Genomic DNA, 22,941 nt, shown 5'->3' on the forward strand with positions numbered 1-22,941 from the left:
GCAATCAGAAAAGTGAGCAAGGTGAGCAAAATAAGAAGGAACAACAGTCTGCACCTCCTCACAAACTGCTCCTGCAAGCTACCAAAATCTGCCTAACGGTTTGCCCCTTTAGAGGCAAGGTAATAAACTGGCATTATAAGAGTGACATAAGGAGACACCTAGCGGAGCTTCTGAGGGTAATCCCTAGCTCTATTGACCTGAGGCATATTGATCATATTAGCAGCAGACCTCAGAGGCAGAGAGTGCTGCTCTCCTTTAAAACCAAAAAGCTCCCTGCACTTATTATGTCCTCAAGAAGCCTTCTAATTAACTATGGAATCCTTGCTACAAGAGTCTTTACCAATACCAAGATCTGCCCCCTCTTACCAAACTGCTTGTTCAAAAAGAAAGCAGATAAGTCTGAGGGTCCGCCAACTGCCACGACCCCAACTCCCCTGGCCGCAGATCTAATCAGCTGGATTGACGCCCCCCTGCCTCCACTGACAAAGGCTATACATCTGGAGAATTCTACGGAGCGTGAGTTACTTCTATCCTACTCCCAATTGCCAAAACTGGAGCGGACAGAGATAACAGACAGATTGGACGAGTTGCTACTCTGTCTCCGTAACTCAGAAGATCATGCTCATGTAAATAAGATGAATTCCTCACCAATTGTAGATCAGTCTACACAAGCCCAAGTGGTACCTGCTTTAACGACCTTTGATCTGCAACCTGGCTGTACACGGCCTCGGGATGTCAAGCCCGGGCAGGATACAGTGGAAGATTCGACAACCCTCTGGTCAAACTCGGAAGCTGTGGCAAGACTGGATGCTCTTTTGGAGGCAAACCGAAAAGGATGCCTTCCACCCGCCTTACACTGCATGTTCCCTACAGCATCCGCAGATCCAAAAGGCCCACCCCCCTCAATCTTAGAGCATACTTTAAATGTAGAGTCTATGGACCTGTCGTTAAGTGATACTCCTGTGCACCAGAATCCATCCCTGCAGCTACCAATAATTAAGCCTCAAACCATGGCTGCCGCTGCGGTAAGTGGTGCTCGGAAATTGCCTGGTAAGCAAGCTACAATTACTTCCTTCTTCCAGCCTATTGTCCCCCCTCGCCGCGTGCATTCCCAGGTGGATTCTGCCGTGCTGGTTCCGCAAGGCCCAGCATGACTCGAAGGGGTGACCAGGAGATTACTTACTTTCTTATCCTGGAATGTAGCTGGCATTAAACCTAAGCTGATGGATCCATCCTTTGTCGCCTACATAAAAGGCAGTCATATTCTTTTGCTGCAAGAGACCTGGGCTTGCGAGGGCTTCTCCCTATCAGGGTATAAGGGCTTCTACCTGAATGCACAACAGAATTTACTATCATCTGGCAGACCACAAGGTGGGTTGGCTACCCTAGTTTCTTTGGCCTTAAACCTACAGGTGGAACAAATCGACATCCAGTCGTCATCCATGCTGGGTGTAAAGCTACAAACAGCGGAGGAAGTGTTTGTGGTGATTAATGTTTATTTGCACCCAATCTATAAGAAAAACCTGGTGGACCAAAGATGGAGGGAAATTCAACAGACTCTTGAAACTCTCCTAGACAAATATCCTGAAGCCACCTTCCTAGTTGCAGGAGATTTCAATGGCCGATTGTCTCACTCTGATAAATCATTATTTGCTAAGTATAATAAATATCCCTCACTACCCATTTTAACCTCAGACCTTTTACCTAGGAATTTTAAAGACAGTGTTGCTACATATGCAGGTTTTAAATGTAGACAAACCTTGATGGCTCTTAATTTTCACCTTTTAAACGGAGCTCTCAGTTCTGATTACCCTGCCGAATTTACTTTCTGGTCAGGCTCCCGAGCCTCTACCATAGACTTTATTTGGACATCAGTAGACCTAATTCCCAAAATTTCCAACTTTAGGGTGGTAACGAGACTGGAGAGTGACCATTTTCCATTAGAACTTTCTCTGACCCTGGATGGAGAATTGGCTACCTATTCCTGTGTGCCTATTACAAATAACCAGCTCCAGATGAGGCCCACTGCCTTAAAATGGACCGACAACATGGCTCAACGGATAAATGAACTCCTTTGGTCTGACCAACTGCAAGAGACAAGGGACTCCCTTATCCAGGCAGTTGAGCCACTGCCAATATATGACAATTTAGTAGAACTGCTAAAACCTTCGTTGGCTAAGACCCCGGTAATGAATAGTAACCATTTCTCTCATAAAAAGTGGTTTGATGAGGAATGTAGGCACTTCAAGAACAACCTATATAATGAATTCTTGGCATATAGGGCATCAAATGACTCCGCACCTAGCAGTCACCTTATGAACCTCAAGAGAAGGTATAAAGCACTATTAAAGGAAAAGAAGCTTGCGGCAGAAAGAAATGATTGGAAGAACCTTCTAAAAGCTGCAGAAAATAGAAATCCCTCCTCCTTTTGGCACCAAATTTCCAGATACCTGGGTAGACCGTTGTCAAGGATAGAACCCCAAATTTCAGCTAACACCTGGGAAAGCTTCTTCTCCGTTTTATATGCAGCTCACGCAGCCAGCGGAGTAAGGTTAGATTTGGCCCCCTTGCCAGAGTGGGATCCTGTTACCTGCTCTGAAGTGGAAACACTTATAGGCCAATTTGAGGCGGGCAAGGCACCCGGAGACGATCTTATTTCCATAGATGTTATTAAAGCCAATAAGGATTGGTGGTGTCCACCCCTAGCAGCTCTTTTTACTTATATAAACAAAACAGCACAATTTCCTCCAAGCTGGAACTCTGCACTGATTGTGTTAATTCACAAGAAAGGGCCGCGCACAGACCCGGCCAATTTTAGACCAATTAGCCTGCTAAATGTTATTGGGAAGATCTATTCAAGATTTCTACTTAACAAATTAACGACCTGGATGGAAAGCAACAATATCATCGCAGAGGAGCAGGCGGGTTTCCGCCCCGGAAGATCAACAACAGACCAAATCTTAATCCTAAATCACTTGGCCACCAAGTACGCTGGCAATGGCCTAAAAGCCCTCCACGTCGCCTTTATAGACTTTAAGCAGGCCTTTGATCTAATTCCCAGGAACCAGCTATGGACAAAATTGGCAGCGACATCTATCGACCGCCGCCTTCTTTTGCTGATTATTAATTTGCATACAAATACCCTCTTGAGGATTAGGATAGATAGTAAGGGGCTAGTCTCCAATCCGGTTGCCACCACTAGGGGGGTAAGACAGGGCTGTTTGCTTGCCCCTGCTCTGTTTAACTTCTATATTAATTCGCTAGTGGTGCATATGGCAAATGCTGATTTCCATCCACCAAAACTGGCAGGACGAGCCTTAAATGTCCTACTGTATGCGGACGATGCCACCCTATTAGCTACCTCCCCCATCGGATTAAGGAGGATGCTTCGAGCTCTTCATGAATATGAGACCCAACACGAGCTCCAATTAAATTATGCCAAGACCAAAATAATGGTCTTTGCTGCTCGACCGAAACCTAATTTATGGTCAATCAATGGTATTCCTTTAGAGCAGGTCAGTTGCTTCAAATACCTGGGTCAGGTTGTAAGATCAAATAGGTCCTTCCTGGCGCACAGAGAATACATAGCCTCGAACGCATCCAAAGCAGCCCTGGTGATTAGAACCCTGTACTCCAAGAAACAGGCACAAACTGTCAATGTTGCCTTACGTCTCTTTAAAATGAAAGTCCTCCCTCTTCTGCTGGTGGGCATTGCCTTGGGCTCACGTAGGGATTTTGAAAAATTGGAATCTATCCAAACCCAATTCCTCAGGGCCATACTCAGGATCCCCCCCTCCGTGGCAGGCGCGATCATGAGATTGGAAACCGGTTGCCAAGCCTTTAGGTATGTGGCCCTGAAAGCGAAGCTATGGCTATGGCTCAAGCTCTGTTTCAGACCGGTGGGTTTGGCCCCCTTGATTCTGAGGGATAACTTTAAATCTCCATGGGAAGGGGAGATAGTGGAGGAAGTGCAGAAGTGTGGGTTGTCCTCCCTTTATATAGAGTCCATGACGTATAGCCACGCAAAGGCGGTGATCGCGCAAAGATTAAGGGATATTGCCAGACAGGAGGACATAGCCCGTGTGAAACCTGGGTTGTTTCTGGGGGAGCAGTTGTATCGGGCTGCCCCAGCTCACTACCTGGCGGATATCCACTACGTGGAATACCGCAGACTTTTTACTGCGGCTAGGCTGAATGTTCTTGACTCGGCGGTCCTGAAGGGAAGATATGGAGGAGTTCCATATGACCAGAGATTATGCCACTGTGCATTGGGCGAGGTAGAATCCACAGAGCACATTTTATTGAGCTGTCCCTTCTACAACGATTTAAGACAGTATCTTATAACTCCATACTTACCCCAGCTCAGTTCCCGACAAAGAGGAATCCAGACAGAATATCTGCTAAATAAGTCTTCTGGGAAAACAACCTTGTCAGTGGCTAAATTTCTTTTCCTGGCACTCAAGCGTCGGAAACGTATAACTGAATGCTTTGATGTGGGTTATCTGTGAGAGGTCTATTTCTGTGGCCCTACCTTACCTATGTATCTCCTATGATGTTATAGTTTATAATTATTGTGTAATGTTTTAATTCTGACTATCGGTCGAATAAAGAAATTGATTGAAAAGGTTAACTAGAAGTTAAAAGTTTACAAAGAAAGGGGAACTGAGGTTTAGCAATTACTCCTCGGCTTTCATCAAATCATCTTGCATCTGCTTATAGAGCTTAATATGCTCTCATCACCTCAAGCAAGTTGCCAGATGAGTCTGTCTTGTGGTAGATAGTCCCTGTACAAGGTGATGAATGAGAGCCCCAAAGAGCTTGAGGGAAGGATGCCAATTGGAGGCCTGTATAGGTCCAGGACCTATTACAGCACTTCAGAGGCTTCAGAGAACCAAGAACCCAGCAGCTTTTAATGACCTTAAAGTGTTGCACGTTCGGAGTTCACAAATAACCATTAGCTCTTGCCCCAGTGATGATCGTGTGATGTCCTGGATTATGAGATTATGATGAGATGGATTTTAAGATACAGGTTGCCCTGTCATGTTTGCACCTGTTGACATACAGTGTAGGAGGTGATGTTTTCAAACACAGTAATCCAGGGAGAGGCTGTTTTCAGAAAAATATTTCTTGGGAAATGGGCCCTTCTGTGATTTTTCTGGCAGATTGTTGTGAAAGACCATTGCTAGAGCACGGTGTAGGTTCCCGGTGGCTTCCTAACAGACCACTAGTGTATTATTCCCTTTCTCCCATTTTTTCTCTTTCTAGGTGTACACCCTGGACAGCCCGCAGAGCTTTCACCATCTCTTTAGCCCTTACTGCAGGGAGGATAAGAACAATCACTTAGAAAGGATGGCAGAGCAAATTGCCACGTTATGCGATACCCTCAAGGAGTATCCTTCGATTCGCTACAGGAAGTCAGTACCACTGCATACTGAGGAGTGGGAGGGAGGGGATGGGGAACTTGCGATACCAGGAGGATGTGGACAGAAGCATAACAGGCCATAATGCTTTGCAGAGAAGTTGGTGGGGGTCTTATATTAGGAGTGACAATGAGAGATAACCCAACTATTCATTACACCAGCTTTTCCTGGCATCCTGTTCTCCTGAGGTTTTGGAGTACACTCCCATCAGCACAGTACTCCAAAACATCAGAAGAGCACCAGGTTGGGGAAAGCTGCGTTATGGCGTGAGGAAGTGTCCTGCAACTTATTGTTGGAATGGTAAAGAATCCTTGGCCACCTGCTCCGGATGGGGGTTCACTGCCAGGTGCCTGTTCTACTACAGAAAGAGAGGGTGAGAACCAGGGTGCTTATCTGTTGATGAAATAACTGGCTCAAGACCTCGCCTTGTTGCCATATCCAGTGCAGGAAGCAGTGCTCCTCAATAGCCTTACCCTCTTGATGTTTTGTTGTAGCGGCTCTGAAGAATGCTGCCTGTTGGCCCATGCAGTGTTGGCAAAACTGAATGCCTTCAAAGCGGACAACCCCACTATGGGAGAGGTGAGTGATCCCAGCGTTTTTGCCACAGCCTGTGGAGCTAGAGCAAGAGGCTGAGGCAGTGGGAGGTCAGCTGCTCTGATACAATTTTAGAAAGCCCTGCAGCATTTCACTAGAAGAGCATGAGTATGATGACTTGGGGAGAGATCTGGGGAAAGTCCTTTGAAGTGCAGGAGAATGCAGAAGTGACCTTCCTCCACGCAGAGATGAAAAACAACCTGGGGCAGGGTGGCTGATGGCTGGCTTTCAGCTTTGTGGCTAATTCATGGGTGGACAATTGGATGTGAAGCCTGACCACTTGACTGCCTTCCTCTCCTCCAAGCCCTGCCCTTGATGGCTAGCATGCTCCATTTAACTGGATGCCGGGTGTCTTGCCAAACACCCACATGATGTGCTCTTTGCAAAGGCTGCCTGTGAGAGTTTAAACATGTACTAAGAACCAAAGTAGATGGGCAAAAAGTTCCCCATCATTTTATTTCCGTTTGTTATTAAAACTAAAACACAGCAGGGGGAGGCTGTGAATTTCATTGCAATAGGGGCTGTGTGTGTACAAGTGCATGGGTGTTTTAGCCCCTTCCACACGGGCCGTCTTTCTACACTGCTCTCCACAACCTTCTTTTTTTCTCATGAGTGAAAAACCACTAAGGAGGCATGTGTATGACAATCCAAAAAAATGGTCTACAGGGAAAGGGTTAAAGCACACACAGTTGCACAGGTGTATACACAAAGTGCTGCTCTGATCAGGCCTCCTGCTGCCGTATTTCATTTCAAAAAAAGGTGAACGAAGCAAAATACCTAGAGAGATGGTTCACATGTTTCCCTCCCTCATCATTTAGTTTGGCACTGAAATGTTCCATTTTATGGAACCTCACTGTTCGAAGGCTAAGATGTCCTGTGCAAGACGACTTCCAGACAGGGCATTTCCCTCTGGCTTTGAGTCCCATTTCTTTCTGGTGTTGCTGCAGTAGCTCTAGGCCAGGGTGCCCTCTAGATGATGTTGGACTACAATTCCCATCATCCCTGGTGGTTGGGCTGTGCTGGCTGAGGCTGATGGGAATTAGAGACCAGAACATCATGTTGGCTCTCTTGCAATGATATTCGAATTCCCATTTATAAAGAAAGGGGGCAGACCAGGACTGGTCTTGCTTGCTGGAAATAGTTGTTTTCCGCAAGTATGTCAGGAAATGTTATGTTAGCAGGAATTAGGACTAACTTCTTCATGTTCTGGGGATTTCAAAATTGTGTGCATAAGAGGGAAAGGGACTTTTGGCTCGCTTCCAGCTGATGTCACAGAAATCATCCATTATGTTCCCATGACATTGATGGAGCCACCACCTCCAGCCCAAAGGATGTGCTACTGCAGTGCTAGTTGCAGGGAACAATTTGCTTTGAAGCAGCTTTGCCCTCAAACAATAATTATCTCACCGGGCAGGGAACAAGAGGTACTGCCCACGATCAGCAATAGTTCTTCCGTTTTGGGAAGACTGAGGGTAGCCTTGACAGTGGCTTCTGAAGGAGGTGTGGCCACAGCAACGGTACTGCAAGTGCCTTTAACCCAGGGGGTGCCTTTCAGGTGTTATTGGACTGCCAACTCTTATCAGGTCCAGCCAGTGGGCAGCGATGTTGGGATCTACAGTCCAACAACACCTGGGGAGCACAACGTGGGCTACCCTTGCTCTGTGTTACCTTCCTTGTCTGCAGTGTTTCTTGATTCATCTGAAAAGAGCATCTATAGGACACTGCTGTGTGTTTGTGTAGCCACCTCCTGGCATAGGAATGTACTGCACAAATGTGTAAAGACACATTCCTGTGCTCATTCTGACTAGGCTTTAACATTGCTGGGAAATGAGACTTAGTGCTGGGATTTTAAAGCCTGGCTTGGGCTGCAATTTTGGATAGTTTGTTTTTAGCCCCCAAGCTGCTGTTGCCGCTGCATTCATAGAGATATTTTTTCCTGTCGTCAAGGCAGCCTAAATGCTTTGGAATGCAGTGTCTCCTTTTTTAACTTGCAAATTTGGCCTCATCCAAGCTGACTTCTAGTAGATATCTGTGAAAGGATTTATAGGCAGTCCCTGTTGTCCAAGCAAACCCTAAATAACTTTTGTAAAAGAGCACCAGAGGCAGAATTTCTACCCCAGATAACAGGTAGGTCTGTGGCTCACAGTGACGGCTTCTTTCCTTTACAGCGTGCACAGCCTGACATGTTTTGAGTCATCTCTGCACTAATGGGATTGTGCACTGCCAATTGGGAAGGGATTTGGTACATTTTAATAATTGCATTTCTGACCATGCCCTCTGCCCTGAGCTTGCTGGAGAGGTTGCACGCAACTGGTAGCTAGTGCAGCAGGCAAGTTAATGGGGGGGGTGGAGGGAGGAGGCGCGAGGCCCAGGGAACTGGAGCACACAGCCTTTCCTTCTGGGCTGCTTGGTGCTGGCCTCAAATGGCAGCTAATCTCTCTCCTCACCTTCCCTCTTCCACTCTTCTCAGGGTCCTGACAAATCTCGCTCTCAGCTTTTGATTGTAGACCGCAGCTGTGACCTTGTATCTCCGCTTCTCCATGAGCTCACCTTGCAGGCCATGGCCTATGACCTGCTCACCATTGAGAACGATACATATAGGTGAGGTCCAGTGGTGGTGGTGGTGGTGGCAAGAACGCAAAGGTAGAAATCCCTGGAGGGGGAGAATGCCTCTTTGCTCAGGTAGCAACCATGTGTGTCTTACCAAAGCCTTTTTCCCCTCTTGCCTTTCCTCAACCCTGCCAGGTATGAATCCACAGGCATCAGCGACTCACGAGAAAAAGTGGTACTGCTGGATGAGGACGATGACCTGTGGGTGGATCTGCGCCATATGCACATTGCCGACGTCTCCAAGTGAGAACTTGCTTGTGTTTGCGCTCTGCTTCCTGGTTGCTGGAAGTAACCCATCCTAGATGTGTCTGAATCAATTATTTTGATAGCTGTTGCCTCACTTCCCAGGTCCACTTGGGTTACAACTTATGTCTACAGCCAGACTGAATCAGGTGGTAATAGCAAATACAGTCTTCCTACACCGGCACTGCTGCTGACCCTGATATTAACATCCCTTCTGCTGTGGGGAGCTCTGACTTTTGCAGCCTGCATGGAGCACTGCTGTTTATTGCAGAGGCTGGGAGTCAGATCTCTGCGAGTTGTTAGGAACAAAGGTAGCTGCCTTATACTGAATCAGATCATTGGGTCCCTCTAGCTCTGTTGTCTACACTGATTGGCAGCAGCTCCCCAGGGTTTCATGTGGCGGTCTGCCCCAGTCCTGTCATGTTGGGGATTGACCTTGGGACTTTCTGCATGTGAAGCAGATGCCCTGCCCCTGAGCTATGGCCCTTCTGCTTGCCCTCTGTTTGGCTGTAGCTCTTCAGAGAGCCCATTCCAGAGCAGGCCATGAATGTGACTTTCTTCCACAGGAAAGTGACTGAGCTCCTGCGGACCTTCTGTGAGAGCAAGAGACTCACCACAGACAAGGTGAGGCTGCTAGGCTGATGCCTATGTCTTACTCTTCTAGCCGTTCTTCCCCTGGGGAGTTCAGAGAGGCTTCCTGGCAGTGTCCCATCCAGCAACTTACCAAGGCTGGAGATGCTTAGCTGAAACTCCCCACCACTTGAAGTTTCCATGTTCACTTTCATGGAGATCTCAAGTGTTGCTGGCTGGAAGCTCCAGGGTACGTGGGGTTCGGTAAGAGTTGAATGAGTTGGGATCCCCCAGCCTGCAGATTTTCTTAGTGTGGGGAAAGTTGTTTTTGGTCCATATCTCTGATGCCATCTGATCTTGGCATTGCTGGTCTCTCCATTTCCCTTTCTAGGCCAACATTAAAGACCTGTCTCAGATCCTGAAGAAGATGCCCCAGTACCAGAAAGAACTGCACAAGGTAACAGATGCAAGGCACCAGGACTGTCATTTTGCTTTGAATAGTCTATTCTCACCACCACCACCACCACCACCTTTCCACTCTCAGAGCACCTGCCTCTCATGGAAGTAACAAACAGATTAAAAAAAACCCCAGAAACCATTCAGCAGCAGTTAGCAGGAATTAAAATACCAGAAGTATTTCAGTACATTTCCAAATTGTTTTTAATTGCTTCTACCTGGCTTTGGAAGGCTAGCAGAGAGCAGGGCCAACATGGAGCAGGGCCTCCCCAGAAGACCAAAGCATGGCAGCCTCACATGGAAGGCGACAGTCCTTAAGAATACCTAAGATGCTTGCTTGAGGCTTCAGAGTTCAAAATCAGCACCTTGGGACTTACAGATATGCTGCTTGTTCTTTTAGAAGAGCGGTATTTTTATATTTATTGGTTTGTTTATTGTTCTTACTGGTCACTTTTTAAAACAAAAAGTGGACTCAAAGCGACTTACAGTATAAGGCAAACATTAAAACAAACATGAAACTAAATAGAACCTAAAAGCTAGAAGCCTTTGCTTACATAAGAGGTGCTCTGTTGCATCCCATCCAGTAAAGGAGGCCCCAGAGATTGCTGCTTGCCCATTGAGGTTTCACTGTGAGGCAAGGAGAAGGGATGGTCAAAGACTGGTTGGCTGAGGAAGTAATCATTGTCCTACCCCTCCCCCCGTTCCCCACCTCCTTCACCCTGCAGTATTCCACACATCTGCACCTGGCAGAGGACTGCATGAATTCCTTCAAGGGCACAGTGGAGAGGTTGTGTGGCGTGGAGCAGGTGAGCATGTTAAAGAGTCTGGAGCAATGTAGGAGGGGCTGGATAGCCTTACCTCCCCTCCAACTTCGCTCACTCAGAGTTCAGGCCATGGACAGACGCATAGAGCAATGGACAATCTCCCCTTGCTTTCTTGAGTAATGTTGTCCTGTGATCTTGGGAGATGGCTCCATGAGAGCAGCCAAGCAGAAGGGGATTGATGGATGTCTTCCCTGTCTCCAGGACTTAGCCACAGGTACAGACGTTGATGGAGAGAAAATAAAAAACCCTATGAAGACCATTGTGCCGATTGTCCTGGACACCAACGTGGCCGCATTGGATAAGATCCGCATCATCCTGCTCTGCATCCTCCTCCAGAACGGTACTCCCTTGTCCACTTCTTCTCCTCCCTTGCGTCGTCCGCAGAGACCTAGGGCTTTCCTCCCAAGACATGGTTTGAGTTTTGCCACTTTTGCCTTGAGAAAAACTGAGGCATGGGTTCATGGGACTATTGTTGGGGATCTTTCTCAGCATCCAGCAGCACAAGTGGGTGGGTACATATATCTTATGTACAGCTGCTTGGGGCAGGTGCTGGCGCGACCCTGAGGGCCACGTCTAGCATCCTGGAGTGCTGTTTTTCTGAGCCGCATTCTCTCTGCATAGGCATCAACGAGGAGAACCTCACCAAGCTCATCCAGCATGCCAACATACAGCAGGACAGGGACATCCTCTACAACATGCACTGCCTGGGGGCCGCCATCATGCCAGAGGTATCTCAGTCCCATTCTTTGTTGCAATCTCTGTGCAGGTGGCTTGCGGCTGGACCAGCTTCCCCCAACCTGGTGCCCTTAGAGGAGGGCTTGACAATGTGGTGCCTTCTAGATGTTGTTGGACTCCAGATTCCATCGGTGCCAGCCCATCTGGATGATGGGAGTAGTAGTCGGCAACATCTGGAAAGCACCAGTTGAAGGCTGGCCTAAGCTGTTATGGCTGGGTCAGGTTGTGCTTCTGCTGTTGCCGGTGTTCTTTGAGAGTCAAGGCAATTCTTGGTCTTTCCAGAAGTAACTTCTGGGTTTCCTGATAAGGCGGCTCTCCTGAGGGAGGGAAGCCCTTCCATCTGTCTGTCTGTCTGTCTGTCCATCTATCTCATTCTGCTTTGTTGTTTTTCTCTTTTGCCTCTTTGCCTGTCTCTTTGGCCAAACCAGCTGGAGCCTGTTTGGTAAGCAGTTGCTCATTCCTGAATCTCTTTCCACTCCCCTCCTCCAGTGCAGCTGACTTTCAACTTTAATTTATTTTGTTTCACTGATTCCTCACCTCACAGGACATTGGTGCACACATGAAACCTATAAGGAAAGTGCGACTGGAGCCTACCTACCAGCTCTCCCGGTGGATTCCTTTTCTTAAGGATGTCATGGAGGTACACAGACAAGGGTCAGGGTGGGGTGGGGAAGGTCACAAATGCTACAGGAAAGAAGAGGGTTTCTTTATGCCACCTGCCTCAGAAGTCCTGGGGGACTTCACTGCAGAGAGCATCTCCCTTTGGAGGCAGAGCAGTTGTATAAGAGAGGCCCCTTCGGAGGTGAGGCTATCAAGATGTAGAGCACAGGGCAAAAAATCAAGGCCAGCCCAGCATGGATACCCTTCAACATTTCAAACAGTTTCATGCTCCCAGTTGGGCACTACAGTGCACATCCAGGAACATGGAGTGTACCCTGGGAAAGGCAGGTATCTGTTCCTTTCTTTCCCCCTTCTGTCTCCTCAGACTGGGAGCCAATTATGCAGATGGCTTGCATATCCTGTTTGGTCCCTCTAGAGCATCAAAAGTGCTGCCCATTTTGGTGGGGTTCACTTGATTCCCCCCACAAAAGAGTAATACAAACTGAAAGCATTCTAAGGCAGGGCCTATGGTGCAGTCTCTCCATATTAGTCACCTGGACCTGTTTTGCCCTTCCTTGTGACTACCATGAGTAACACATTTACAGTGTGCTAGGTCCTTGCCGTCTCCCATTCCTTCCCCACTTCTGGTCTGAGAATGTGTCCAGCCTAACATTTTGTCTTGTTTTGGGGGCTCCTGTATGTGTTTGTCCTGTGACCAACTTTTGCTGCGGTCACTCTGAATCATGCAGGCCATGGGGTGCGGGTGGGCGTGGCTTGCATCCCTTTGCTTGGGCCAGGCTGCCCTTGGCTGACAAGGTTGCTATTACCCTGACGATTCATCTTGGTACTGCCCATTGATCCAGCTTCAATCTGATAGTTAAATCCAATCAAAGGAGCCTTTCGCCTGCTCTCACCCCAGCCAACTCCACGTAGCTCTGTGAGCTGGGCTGCACAAAACATTAAGCTCCCACTATAAAAAGTCAACAAAGGATTAATCTGAAAGTCCTCATTATGAAGCATTCCCGTGTTGTTGTATAGCCCGGGGCCATGTGCCTCTGAGCTGCTGGAGTGGTTTGGTTGTGAGTAATGCTTAGAGGGATGGGGAAAAGGATTCTGATAGTATTTCTGCCACAGAGGAGGGATTTTGGAGTAGCAAATGAGTTGGGCAAATAAGTGGTGATAGTTCAGCATGCCTTATATTATCTGCCCTGTGCCATTTTCTGTGGTGTTATGCCACATCTTCTGTAATGTTGACCAGCGTTGTGGTAACTGCCTGGTGGAAATCAACCCTTGTTGTTTTCCTCAGGGGTGCTGAATAATTCACCTTTATTCTTTGGCCTGTTAACAAGCCAACCCCCACCCCAAATAAATAGTCAAGAGTTGAACAGTGGAATGAGCCCTGCAGCTTATTATTTCCAGCAGAACGAGAAGAAAGAAAGATCTTTTCTTCTTTGTTCATGTTTTCACAGGATGTCATCGAGGACAAGCTGGACAAGAAGTTGTGGCCTTATGTGTCTTGCCCAGCCCCGGGCCCCTCTTCACAAGCTGCTGTGAGGTGAGGAAAAGTGGAAGTATTTTGTGATGCCTCCTTTCTCTATCCCACCCACTTCCCAGGTCTCCACAAACACACAGTTCCAGGGCTTGCATCTACATTCCAAAAGTTTATTTCAAGTCCCCCCCCCCTTTATATAGGAACAAAAGGCCATAAATAAATCTTAAACCAAGTGAGAAATGAACCAAGGAAAAGCCTTTTAAAAAGTGTGTGTGTGTGTTTATCTTCCTGAGGCTTATTGGTGGACAAGATCTCTTCCTTTATAAGGCACAACATGAGAATTCTACAGCTGCAGAGTATGCAGTAGGGATTATTCTTCTCCAGGCAAAGGCAAAGGGGGGTGATGGTGCCTAAATTTGTCTGGAGGGGCTGCAGGGAGGAGTAAGAGAGAGGGATAATCCTTATACACGAGTGTTTGTGCAGCAGGATTGGGTGGTGGTTGCAAGATGAAAGAGATCAAACAGGCACTATTTTGTGGTGCCAAACCTCATAGCGCTGTGATGCGTCACATCAAACCTCGTAGTTCTATGATGCCCAAGTATGATACAGGACCTAATACAACACAAAGAACAAGAGAACTGCATCTGAAACTGCTAGTGCTTCTTTTCTCCAAATAAAACTCCATGTGTGTTATGTTTCCCTGTCCTGCTGTGTTTGATTCATTTTATTTTATTTTTTGTAGAAGCCCTTTTTAAGGTTTCCTTTTCTCATTCTTAACTCTAACTCACATAGCAATATGTTGCTTGTTCCCTGGGCTGAGACTGTGCAGGAGCCATCCTTTCTGCGAGCAGCAGGCCCAGCATAGAGAGAAAAACTGTGCTTTGCTAGCTGGCATGTACTTAACTTGACAGTCTTCTTGCAGCTGGTGCCCTATACCCACATAACATCTTTTCCCCCTCAGTGCTCGCTTTGGTCATTGGCACAAGACCAAGACAGCCACCGAGTACCGGACAGGACCCCGCCTCATCCTGTTTGTACTGGGGGGAGTTACCATGTCGGAAATGCGCTGTGCCTATGAAGTCACTGATGCCACGGATGGAAAGTGGGAGGTGCTAATTGGTAAGTGTGCTGGTGAGGGGCATGTCCAGGGCACAGGTCACTCTTTAGGCTGGAAACCATTCATAGGCAAGTAAATGATTCAGGAATTTTCCTGGTGTTCCTTGCGACATATATTGGAACACACAGAGCAGAAAGCAAATTCAGACGGGTTTTCTGGAACTTGACAATGCGCTCTTCTAGCAATGGGGGCTTCGGGGTTAAAAGTAGTATACATATAAACATCATCATCATTATTATCATTATTGATGCAATGGGGAGATGTAATGCTTCTACAAATGAATTATTTCTGGCTTAAGATAAAGTTCTTCGCTAGAGAGGGGTTGCCCTGGCAGGTGTGGCTGCTTCTGGCAGCCGCTTTTTGATGCCAACCTATATATTGCTAACTTTCACTACATGGATTTGTTGAGTAACACTCGTGTGTCCTGAAGCTCTTTGGGTAAAATCTGCTCCCGACTGTATTGGCATGGACCTGGGAAGGTTGTTTGCTACATTCTTCTTCGAACCTTGGCTGGAGAAACCAGTTGTAGATTGAGATATAGAGCAGCAGCAGCAGCATTCCTGTCCAGAAGTCTGTCATGTGTGAGCTAGCAAGTAATGATGAGCTAGGTGCTGGCAGAGCGCAGCAGCTTCTTAACATGTGGGCCTGTTTGCTCAGTGTGATCTGCAGAATCATATCACACACATGTGATCTGTGATGGACTCCTCTAAGGTTGCCCTTCCAACTTTTCTTCTCTGCTACACAGGCTCATCCCACATCCTGACTCCCAAGCAGTTCCTGGAAGAAGTGCGCAATCTGACTGAGCAAGCTCCACTGAAGTCCTAAGAACATCCCACGCCCCTAAGAGACTGTCTGACAGCAGCTCTGTTTATCTGCCCAGATAAACCTTTATTCTTAAAGAGATGCCTTTTCACGCACATACCTGTCTTTGCTTCTGTCCTTTTAAGACTGGTCCCTCCTTCAGCCAGCTATCATGAACGAGCATGACATTGGAGGACCTGGTCTAGTGTCCAGGCCGAAGACAAGGGTCCAGCCACCTGTTACGTGAATCCTTTATTTAACACTGTGATGAGTTTTCTGGTTGCACTTTATTTTCTGTTCCCCTCTTCCCCACAGCCTCCGCCCAGCCTTCCCCCAAAGGAGGGGAAGTGTAAACTGTATATCTGATGGATAAGCATCTCCTACTTCTCCCTTCATCAGTGCAGTTATTTACTCCTTCAAGGGGGATTTCCAGGAAATGAGCTGCTTTGATGTCTACACACATGTCTTTGTCTAGACTCCATCTTGGTTCTCATTCTTCTTTTTCTTTTTTGGGGAGGGCAAAGGTAGATTGCTCACTGAAATAACTTATTTTTGGTTGTTGTTGGTTTGAGGAAAAGTTTGAATGGATTCAAGACCATTCACCCCCCCAATCCTATGTAACATGTAGAAGCAGTAGCTGTTCCTGGATGCCCAGTGTTGCAGGCCTACTGGTTGTGCTGATGCTTAGTATAAGACGGGGGATACTACTATTTTTAAAAGACCAGGGGAGATGAATGTATGGGAGGTGCTGTGTACTACTTGCATTGTGAGACTTGTTTAGCTCTGCTGAAGAATCCCAGTGTATATAAATAAATGTGAAAATTAAAGTTGTCTACATAATTTGTTCTGTGACTCAAGCTGTGAAACTTTGGTAGTGGCACAAAACCAAGTTAGCAGGCAGGATGGTATCCCACTTGATGGTGGATCAGCTCGCTCCTTTTTTCCCTTTAAGGAATTTTTTGTTTCTCTCTAGGAACCTTAAATCTTGTTACAGGTTTATGTGGCCCTGCTCTCTTCTGTTCACCCTACTTCCTCATGTAAGATGAGGGAGGCCCAGTTTGGACTTGACATAAAACTTTAGTGTTACATTTGCTCCTCCCTCCTGTCTCCTCTTCTAGCGCAGCCACAAGGAGAAAACTTCCACTTTTAAACTAACCAGAGTTCCCTGTTACATTTGAACTTGGGGGGGGGGGCTGGTTAGTTTAAACTCTGGTTTGTTCAAACAAGCCAGGGACATAAAATAATGATTTGATCCTGGCTTGTTTGAGCAAACCAGTGTTTAAACTAAGTGTGAGGACCCTGTGACCCTCTAGATGTTGTTTGACTTGATTCCCATCAGCCCCAACTAGCATGGCCAGTGGTCAGGGATAATGGGAGTTGTAGTCCAACAATATTTGGACCACAGATTCCTCACCCAGGGTTTAAATTAATTGAAGTTTGCCAAGTTCAGACATGTTTAGGGAAGTTTTTAATGTTTGATGTTAATCGTGGTTTTAATATTCTGTTGGGAGCCTCCCAGAATGGCTAGGGAGGTCCTGCCAGATGGGTGGGGTATAAGTAATAAATTATTATTATTATTATTATTATTATTATTATTATTATTATTATTATTATTATATGAGCTCTACTTAGTTTTTAAGAGGAAACTGATGCTTCTGATCTTATTGTAACCTTACATGAAGAGGAGACACAAGTGTGCCAGCCCAATACTTTCTTCTGCTTGTTCCTAAAGCACTAGAGTAGGGAGTTTGAGGCCCTCTTGTCTTATGACCAATAGTCAGGGATGATGGGAGTTGTACAGCAACATCTGGAGGGCAACAACTTCCCCATCCCATGTTATGGTGGCTCCTCTGAAAAGGTCCAGTGTGGTGCCAGCCAATCCATTTCATGGCATCATAGATGCAGGTGGAAAGACTCTCTGAGATGACGTTTAAACACCCAACACCAGAGGACATTTGAGGGCAGCTTCACATTTATGCACCAGTGGTGGTTTATGCGTCAAATCCAAAGTGTGAATGAAAAAAATGATTGCCTGTAACCAGATTTGCATACAGGAATTTGAAGATATATGTATTTTGCCTACATTGATGGGGTGGTTGCAGGAAGACATCTGTGTGCCACTTCTCTAGATTCAGGAATTGTATTTACCACATAAAGAGTGGAGCCATCCTGACTGAATTATAAAACATGGGAGCAAAATGTTGGCAGTTTTTTCTTTTCTTTTTTGGGGGGCCTGTTTCACATGTTTTTTTGTTATGTATACTAAAATGTTAGATATGAATGTTTCAAACATATTTATCCTGTTTGCGACAGCACCACCAAGCCAGGATTGGCTGCAATACCTCGCGGTGTGTGCACCTACTGTGTTAAAACTTGGGCTGCTGTTTCTGTCATGTGTGAATAGATATTTGTTGATGCCTGTGAGATTCCATGTTCCTCCTTGATTTTTGGGGCTGGGCTTCCTCTTCTTTTGATATACAAACTAACCAACCGTTGCTTACTGCCTGGTTTCAGCTGCCTCCCAGTTGTGTTGAGTGGGGTCGAGACCCCAATAGCCTAGTAAGGGATGTTTACATGATGTCCTGCCGTAGATCTGCCTTGGACACCCCCAGCCCAATCTGCTGTGTATGGAGCTTTTAGTCCTGATCCCTGCTTGGGAATTATCATCTGCAATTAATATCCATTTGGATAATTGCTGTACAGCAGCTGCCATGTGGGTGGGTAGTGGATTTGGGGTGATGAATTAGTACAAATGTTTGTTTAGGAATCGCTAGTGCCTCGATGGGTTTCGACCTGATCTTGAGGAGAGGGCTGCATAAGCAAATCAATGCTTAGTGACTAGAGCTCATTCTTCCAAACCCAACTAGCAACTTCCTGCTGCAGAAACAGTCTCCAGAGCATGAGCAGAGCAATCACCTTTCGTCCCTCCCTGCTGGGGCTAAAGGAATTCCTATCTCTGGAAATATGCCAGCTCTCAGTTTTGCAGGTCCAAGCATAGTTAGTCAGAAACTTTGGACTGAGCTTCTCCGTTTTTTAAGGACTTAATAGGATTTGAAGGGTGACAAGTTGCCTCCTACATCATGCTCAAAGCACCTTGCAGACTTTATCCCAGTAATTTGTGCAGGAATCTTGTTACACAGTTGCATGCTATTGTGGTGGCTTATGCAGACAGTAACAAGTGCCCTGCAGTAACACGGCAGCAAAGCCATCTTCAGCCCAGAAGTGGTTAAATAGCAATCCAACCTGATTCTGCAGGTGTTGCCTTGGTGTAGTTCCTCCCTATCTTGCTCCGTGCTTCTTTCTACAGCTTCAAGAGCCTCCCAGTGAAAATGGAGGTCTTCCCTCCATTTTCTTGTTGCATTTCTGTAGCAATCCTCAACTAGGTTGAAACCTTACATATCTCCCATGGCCCACGTAGTCTATTCCTCCTGGAGACAGGCAACAGCTAGTTGCTGCTTTACAGTTACACAACTGGTCCCTAATGCTGGTTAAAACCTTGTAAGCAACCGCTGTCCAAAGCCGTTTCAAAAGTGGCTTCAGAGTTTTTCCATTGCTTGAAATAAAACCTCATTTCCTAATTACTGGACAGGCTCCAAATAACTCCTAACCCCATCTGCTCTGTGTCAGCTAGGAGGAAAAAGCTGACGTGATAGTTACATGATATTTGTATTACCCTCTTTTGTTGTGCTAGCATAAGGTGAACACCTCTCAATCACAGCAGGCATCTGAATGAATCCAGAGCATCTGTGTCCAGTTTGCTAAAGCAGGTAAGCTGAACCCTGCCTATAGTACCAGGACTCTGGGTTTGATCTGTCTTGCCCGCTGTCATTGGTATCACTGCTCCCTTTAAAAAAGCAGCTACTGGGCCATGAAGAAAGGAGCAGTCAGGGAGCACTTGCACCACTCTGAATTAGCTCACTAGTCTGTTGTGATTGCTCACACCACAGTCCCAAGGGACTTTTGAACCAACTGTTGAGTCGACATGCTATATTCACGAAAACAATGTTTCCCCTGGCACATAGTTATTGAATGCCGGCAAGAAAAACCAAAGTACAAGCTAGCCTATGCCTGACTGCTGTATTTTGATGGTTCTAAATCCTGTGTTCGGCGGTTGAGGGAGATGTGCTGAAGGCAAATCTGTTTGCTTCATATGCATTCAGTAGAAACCAAATATTCTGTGGGGAAGAAATAGATCTAGCAACTTGGAGCCATTTTACTTGCACCTGCATTGTGGCTGTTGGGGCCCTTGCAGCTTCTCCACTAAGGGCAAGCTTGCTGTTCTCTCCCACTTAAAAAAAAATCCCAGCTGAGTTTCCCGGTGTTGGGGTTAAAGGTAAAGGGACCTCTGACCATTAGGTCCAGTCGTGACCGACTCTGGGGTTGCGGCGCTCATCTCGCTCTATAGGCCGAGGGAGCAAATGTTTGTCCACAGACAGCTTCCGGGTCATGTGGCCAGCATGATTAAGCTGCTTCTGGCAAACCAGAGCAGCGCACGGAAACGCCGTTTACCTTCCTGCTGGAGCGGTACCTATTTATCTACTTGCACTTGTGGTTGCACTCCCTCAAATGCTACTGTCACCCTAAAGCAGGTGCTCTCCTGACATTCTAAAGCTGAGTATGTTGCGCTTGAACACACACACATACACATATTTTTTGGGTGACACCGCCCTCCTTCAGTGCAAGAGGAGTTTCCAACTCAAGTTATTCTCTGCTTCAATAGGGGAATTCTTTATCTTTCATACCTTCCTTTTAAAGGCCATTGAAGACCAGTTTTTTCTCTCTATATCGATCTGTTCCTTTTCTTACCACCGTTCCCTAGAGGAGTCAGGTGCCATAGAAACTTGCTTTGGCTAAGTTGGCAAATGCACTGATGCTAGTGCTAACAAGGCTCCAGGGGCCACGAAACTCCATCCACCCTGCATCTGATAGCGCAAGGAAATGGAGATAGCAGAGGACGGTCTACAAGTAGTGGATGTGAGCATCTCAGGTAAGTGAGAAGAACAAATGGGCAGGCGATGGGTGTATGTGAAGTCATTAGAATTTCTCCATCAGGTTTAGGAAGGCAAACTAGTTCTGGTGTGCCTTTTCCCACTCATAAAGTACATCACACACCCAAAGGGAAGGAAATGGCAAAGACTATAGGTATCTGTAGGAAAATGCTTTCTCTTTTAAGGGAAGGGACTATAGCTCAGTCAGAGGTAAAGTATGTGCTTTGCATACCAAAGGTAAAAATGGCATCTCCATTTGAAAGAGGCTTCTCTGCTGGGAAGCTGCTGCCTGCCAGAATGGGTAATGCAGGCTAGATGAACAAACAGTTTCTCATCTATAAGGCAATTTCCTCAATTCCTACAGATGAATATTGTGCTGATAATGTCAAGGTTGCAGATGAGATGGTGGAAATGTGATGTCACACTTACGTATTTGCTCCATTAGCACCATTAGGTGCTTGGTGCTACTAGGTACAGTTTCTTTTCACATTACCTCTCATATTTACCTGTTCTGTATCACGTCTACAGGGGGAAAACATGTTTGCTGTCTGTTCGCAGGCTTTCCTCACCAACTTCCTCTAGCAATTACCTGTTCTTTATAATGCAAAAATTACATGCTCACACAAATATGTTTCAGTTATCTTAAAAGTGCAAAATCTTATCTGGAGTGATTATAATAATACTGTAGCTATGTTTTCTCAAACACAACATAAAAAGATTCTTGGTCAGCACTATTACTGCATTTAGCCAGTGTGGTGTAGTGGTTAAGAGCAGTAGTCTCGTAATCTGGGGAACCGGGTTCGCGTCTCTGCTCCTCCACATGCAGCTGCTGGGTGACCTTGGGCCAGTCACACTTCTCTGAAGTCTCTCAGCCCCACTCACCTCACAGAGTGTTTGTTGTGGGGGAGGAAGGGAAAGAAGATTGTTAGCCGCTTTGATAATCCTGAAGGGGAGTGAAAGGCGGGATATCAAATCCAAACTCTTCTTCTTCTTCTTCTGAGCAGATGTTAGAAAGCTATCAGTAAAGAACACATTTTTTACATTGACTTCTTCCACAATACAGCCATGAAAAATGTGTTCAGGGGTGTATCTTGACTAATATGATATACTTTTGACTAAGAGCATTTATATTTATAGACAGAAAAGAGCATTAAACTTTTTACTAAGATGATGATTATGATAAAATTTTTATACCCCGCTCATCTGGCTGGATTTTGTTCGCCACTTGAGTCTTTTGCAAAGACAAAAATGTAGAATACAGTATAAACATTTTCATAAATAAATGCAGATTGTGTGGTGTTTTGATCTGTTTTATAGACAGTTCCTGTGCATGCATCCATTTGCAACCAGGTAAGATCCTGAAGAAATATTTCATTAGCTGGTTAAGTGATCCAAGATCTAATGGATCAATTCCCTGTAGGAATTTAAATTACCGAGAGAATTTTGACATCACAGAATGTTCTGGATTGGACCTGGGGTTTAGCTACTCCCTGGGATATAACTGGCCAACCTTTTGGGACCAATGAGCACATTTGGAATATTGAGAAAATGCCATAGGTGCCAATCACAAAATAGCTGTGGCGTAATGCAAAATGGCTGCCAAATCCAAAAGAGCAGTAAAAGAAAAAGAATGGTGCAGGCATCTCCACAACTTGTACCAGCTGCCCCATCAGTTGGGGGGTGGGGGAGAGCACTGATTTGAGCTACCACTGCACTTGTTCACAGAGAGAGCTTCTTTTGATGTCTCCTCTGCTCAAAACAGATGGGACTGTGAGTACATAAACACCTTTTTTTTTTTTACACAGTGCCAGCTCAATGTTTTGAAAATATAAGATGTTACAGAGCTGTGGTATATTTAAATTTAAATTTCATTCAACATACTTTAAAAATCCCACTCTTATGCAGCCCTGGTTTACCAATGCCCTGCCCATGGGCACCAGTGCCCCCATCAAGCCCTACTGCAGTGCCTACTTCAATTCTCTTTGGTGTATGTCTCTTTGGTTAGGCCTAGAGTGGGCCTGAGCACGCCCATTTGCAATACTCAGTTTTGATTGTGTTAACGGAAAAATCCGAGGGCTCCCTTGGACAAAAACAAAGACACCAACCAGGATAACTTGGAGCAAAACAGCAGCCTGTAGGCTTGGCCTTGATTGAACTGTTGCAACAGGGTGTTCCCCTCACTTGCAAGAGAGAGGAAAGAACCAGAAAGATGGTCTGCAAGACCTTATAAAAACTTTTGAAATTCCCATCCTCCAGGTCAAGCCCACCCCCAGAAACATCATGCATACATTACAGAAAGGAGGGGTTGAGGGAGGAGTTGTGTTGGTAACCTGAGTGTCCTGTCACCTGGCTGGTTCCTCCTTTCCCCCTGCCCATGAGTCACTTCCAGGAGACAAAGGGGGGTTTGCAGTTTCCTGCCCCCAGAGGGAAGATCTGATTATTGTCCTTTGTTTCAGTCTGTGCTGAATCCACTCCCATATGCAAGTTCTTT

The 22,941-nt window shown here is 46.2% G+C and overlaps 1 protein-coding gene and 1 long non-coding RNA gene across 4 annotated transcripts in view; one reads left to right on the plus strand and one right to left on the minus strand.

Moving 5' to 3' along the window:
• Window positions 1-16,289, plus strand: part of STXBP2 (syntaxin binding protein 2) — a 41,291-nt gene extending 25,002 nt beyond the window's left edge. For all 3 annotated transcript variants that reach the window (XM_081185786.1, XM_081185788.1, XM_081185787.1), the window contains 13 exons: window positions 5,266-5,414; window positions 5,915-5,999; window positions 8,485-8,615; window positions 8,760-8,867; window positions 9,434-9,491; window positions 9,829-9,894; window positions 10,619-10,699; window positions 10,919-11,057; window positions 11,339-11,445; window positions 11,997-12,092; window positions 13,522-13,607; window positions 14,506-14,663; window positions 15,407-16,289. In XM_081185786.1, coding sequence (XP_081041912.1) covers window positions 5,266-5,414; window positions 5,915-5,999; window positions 8,485-8,615; window positions 8,760-8,867; window positions 9,434-9,491; window positions 9,829-9,894; window positions 10,619-10,699; window positions 10,919-11,057; window positions 11,339-11,445; window positions 11,997-12,092; window positions 13,522-13,607; window positions 14,506-14,663; window positions 15,407-15,486 — 1,344 coding nt within the window. In that variant the 3' untranslated portion in view covers window positions 15,487-16,289. The remainder of the gene's footprint in view (window positions 1-5,265; window positions 5,415-5,914; window positions 6,000-8,484; window positions 8,616-8,759; window positions 8,868-9,433; window positions 9,492-9,828; window positions 9,895-10,618; window positions 10,700-10,918; window positions 11,058-11,338; window positions 11,446-11,996; window positions 12,093-13,521; window positions 13,608-14,505; window positions 14,664-15,406) is intronic.
• LOC308582564 lies at window positions 15,963-17,436 on the minus strand. The gene is made up of 2 exons (XR_014005740.1): window positions 16,671-17,436; window positions 15,963-16,627 (listed from the first exon to the last, which is right to left on the minus strand). It is a non-coding gene; the product is annotated as an uncharacterized lncRNA (long non-coding RNA).
• Window positions 17,437-22,941: the final 5,505 nt, after the last annotated feature.

This window comes from Podarcis bocagei (genome assembly GCF_964188305.1).
Source record: "Podarcis bocagei genome assembly, chromosome: 2".
Classification (NCBI taxonomy): Eukaryota; Metazoa; Chordata; class Lepidosauria; order Squamata; family Lacertidae; genus Podarcis; species Podarcis bocagei.